Source organism: Mus pahari, chromosome 14 (genome assembly GCF_900095145.1).
Source record: "Mus pahari chromosome 14, PAHARI_EIJ_v1.1, whole genome shotgun sequence".
NCBI classification, from domain to species: Eukaryota; Metazoa; Chordata; class Mammalia; order Rodentia; family Muridae; genus Mus; species Mus pahari.
This window is the reverse complement of record NC_034603.1, coordinates 70891581-70895311: the sequence shown is the minus strand read 5'-3', so window position 1 is coordinate 70895311 and position 3731 is coordinate 70891581. Positions and strand designations below refer to the sequence as shown.

Here is a 3731-nt window from a genome sequence, read left to right as displayed (position 1 = left end):
GTTCCGGAATGCTGGATACTCCTTTAACAGCCCCTGATGTTTGTTTAGGGCCGGAATCTGCTGATTCCCACTAACAGCCTTGAGGGGAAAGGGGTGACTCAGCTCTCAGATACAGGCTGTAAAAGGCCTGGTTTTTCTCAGCCTGGTTTCCAACACTCCCCCTTCAAAATATCTCAGTGCCCATATTCAGCTTGAAGTTATAAAGAGTCGTTGACTGAGTTCCCTGGGCTTTGGGGGCTGGAGGTGCTTGTTATAGGTTTGTTTTTCTAGGGAATGTAGAAATGGTCATATTTGGAACAGGGAGGAAATAGCTAGAATTGATTGTATAGCCATAATCTTACTTGGTAGAAATCTTCATAATTGTTACTAAGTTGAAGTCATAAGTTCTTATTTTGGTACAGAATTTATTTTGATGCAAAATTAAGGTTTGCATTGGTATAAATTTCTTCTATTGATACTAAAAATTTTAAAGTGCAGGGCTTAGACCCAGTTCTTCTACTGCTGTTATTATAAACTGATCTGAGATGATTAAGCCTGAGTTAAGGGTGAAATAGCAAATTCATGGCTCTGAGTTTATTGTTAGGGTGTTTTCTGATATTTTAATTAGAAATAGCTGAAAGTAATTAATGGCAAACAGTATAGATTACTTTACATAGATAGTTGGTTTTCAAAAACATCAGAAATCCACAGAATGTGACATTTAATGTTATTTCTTCACTTGTTATTGAGACAACTCCACTCCTGACAGCATTCCCTTTCTTGGATTCAAAGAAGAAATTGAGCATCGATGGCATTGCTCCAGTTGTGGCGAGACAGCCACTAGGCAAGAATTGCCTCATTTCACCTACAAACATAATACTGTCCAGAAAAAGGACACAATTTACAGGGTAGGACAGCTTAGTTCTTCCAAGACAGAATAGGCTAGTCCTTAGTTTCCTGTTTTTCTAAGGCCTGTCAGATGATGCTGGCCAGAAGGCTGAAAACAGATGGATGCTCCATCTTCCTGACTCCTGGGGCTGTATAGGGAGGCAGATATCTCTACAGTTTGTCTCAGTTCTGGAAGCTGTGTTAGACTTCCTATATATTTTCAGTTAATGTTGGTCATTCTCAGATTTCTGACAGGGTTGAAAAACTACTTATAGTCTCATAGACAACCCAGGCTATTTACTTTGAGAGAAAAAGATTTGAGAGGATGGTTTTCAGATGGCATACAATCTAAAGCCAAGACATAAGTCAAAGTAGAATCATAAGTCTTTTAGGGTAGATGACAATGTTCTATCTTAATGACATAAATGATGGACTGGGTGTTAGGTCTATCTTAAATTTTATAAACTACAAAATGGTAAGAGTTGTGCTCTATTTATATTTGAAAGGTTTTGCTTTTTTATTAGAACAGAAAGGGGGAAGATGTTATGGATAGGCCTGGTGCTATTTGTATTTTGATACTAATTCTGCTCTCCTGGGAGGTGTTGTGGACAAGGAGTGAGTCATACTCAAGTGACTTCTTTTTTTCTTTTTTTTTCTTTTTGATTGTTTGAGACAGGGTTTCTCTGTATAGCCTTGGCTGTCCTGGAACTCATTTTGTAGACCAGGCTGGCCTTGAACTCAGAAATCCTCCTGCTTCTGCCTCCCGAGTGCTAGGATTAAAGGTGTGTGCCACCACACCCAGCTTCAGGTGACTTCTTGTGAACCAATCCCCTAATGAATAAAGGAGCCAGTCACTGGGTGAGTAGGCGGGACTTCCAGGTTGGACAGAGGAAGTGAGGAAGGAGGAAAGAGTTAGGGCTTTTTGGAACAGGGATAGTATAAGGGCAACATGTAGCTGCTAGAGTTACCTGGTATCATGGCAGATCCGTCAGGATTCACCACCTGAGGAATCAGATTTAGTAGGGCTTACAAGATAAGGTTTTAGTTGTTGCACCCAGAAATTGAGTTACCATTGTTTCTGAGCTAAGTTTGTGTGGTGATTTTCTTCTCCAGGCAATTCGACTGGATTCCAGAGAAAAAGGTATAGGGGCAAACATGGGTTCGCCTGATGTGTACCACAAAGGCAATGGGGCTTTGAAGCATGGGGCTGTCATAGTAACGACCCACCAGTGGGAACCTAACAAGCTGGGTGGGGACATTAGGGGAGCTCCAGGTCATAGAGTTTCCACAAGAAAAAGCAGGTCAGCCATTGCCTTCCAGCAGGCCAGCCAGGCAACCCAGGGCAGAGAGTTGCCAGCACAAGTGCAGGAACGTGCCAGATCGTTCCTTTTTTTTTTTTTTTTTTTAAAGTTCCACTTGAGGTTTATTGAGAGAAAGAAGGGCAAGTTGGTGGCAGAAAGAGAAGTGGGAGAGAGAGATCAAGGGGGCTTTTACTTATATATGGATGGAGACATAGGAAAAGGTGGGAGATGATCCAAGTAGATACTGGGAGTATGGTGGCTGTTGCCTTGGCAACAGGTGTGTGAGTTGTGCGTGTGTGATGTCAGGGGTTTCAGGGGTTCTGATGCCAGCATCTTACCCAGAGGGGCAGCAAGGGCGCCTCCTGGAATGACTTCTCCCTGAAGTACTTCTTAGGCTGTCATGGCTACTCTGGGAGGGATTTTGAGGGTGCCTCCTTGAGGGACTGTGAGTGCTCCTACCTGAAGTACTTCGAAGGCTACTCCATGAGCAACTGTAACTGCTACTCTGGGAGGGATTTTGAAGGTGCCTCCTTGAGGGACTTAGAGGGTTCCTTCTTGAAGGACTGTGAGGACTTTTCCTTGATGGGCTGTGTGGGGTCCTTGAGTGACTGTGAGGGCTCCTCCTTGGACTACATGGGGTCCTCCATGAGGGACTGTGAGGGCTCATCCTTGAAGGACTTCGAAGGGTACTCCATGAGCGACTGTGATGGCTACTCCCAGAGGGATTTTGAGGGTGTCTCCTTGAGGGACTGTGAGGACTTCTTGAGGAACTTCGAGGAGTTCTCCTTGAGGGTCTGAGGGGGGTCCTCCTAGAGGGACTGCGATGGCTCCTCCCTGAAGTACTTTGAAGGCTATTCCCTGTGTGACTGTGATGGCTACTCCCAGAGTGATTTTGAGGGCGCCTCCTTGAGGGACTGAGTGGGGTCATCCTTGAGGAACTGTTAGGAATTCTGTCAGAGAGACCATGATAGGTTCTTAGAGAGGAGCTAAGACTCTTTCTCTGGGAGGGACTGTGATGATATCTCTCAGAAAGACTTCTAAGAGTTCTCTGTCAGAGGGACAGAATTGACTCTGGTGTCCACATGGAATTTAATTGATGGAACATCTGAAGATCTGTTGGTACTTAGCTCAGTGCTCTGAGGGATGGGTGTAGGTAACTGAGTGTGGGATCTCTTGTTCAGGAACTCCTTGCACATCCATCAGACGATTGAGTGTTTTCCATGACTTCTTCACAGGCAGAGGTACCACTTGTTTCTGCAAAGTAGAAACCTGAGACATATGTCCTTCCAGCTCTCTTCTGATTAATGGATCTGGGGATTGTAAAATAGAGCTAATAAAAGAGCTATGAGGGGCTGGTGAGATGGCTCAGCGTCTAAGAGCACCCAGCTGCTCTTCCAAAGGTGCAGAGTTCAAATCCCAGCAACCACATGGTGGCTCACAACCATCCGTAACAAGACCTGACTCCCTCTTCTGGAGTGTCTGAAGACAGCTACAGTGTACTTACATATAATAAATAAATAAACCTTTAAAAAAAAAATAGCTATGAGCTTGTAAGGGAGGAAG

The 3731-nt window shown here is 44.2% G+C and overlaps 1 protein-coding gene across 1 annotated transcript in view; it reads left to right on the top strand.

Annotated features, from left to right (window-relative positions):
- The window catches only part of LOC110331877 (leucine-rich repeat-containing protein 37A-like), a 60864-nt gene extending 57898 nt beyond the window's left edge, over nucleotides 1-2966 (top strand). The window contains exons 17-18 of the mRNA XM_021212741.1: nucleotides 1981-2008; nucleotides 2511-2966. Coding sequence (XP_021068400.1) covers nucleotides 1981-2008; nucleotides 2511-2966 — 484 coding nt within the window. The remainder of the gene's footprint in view (nucleotides 1-1980; nucleotides 2009-2510) is intronic.
- Nucleotides 2967-3731: the final 765 nt, after the last annotated feature.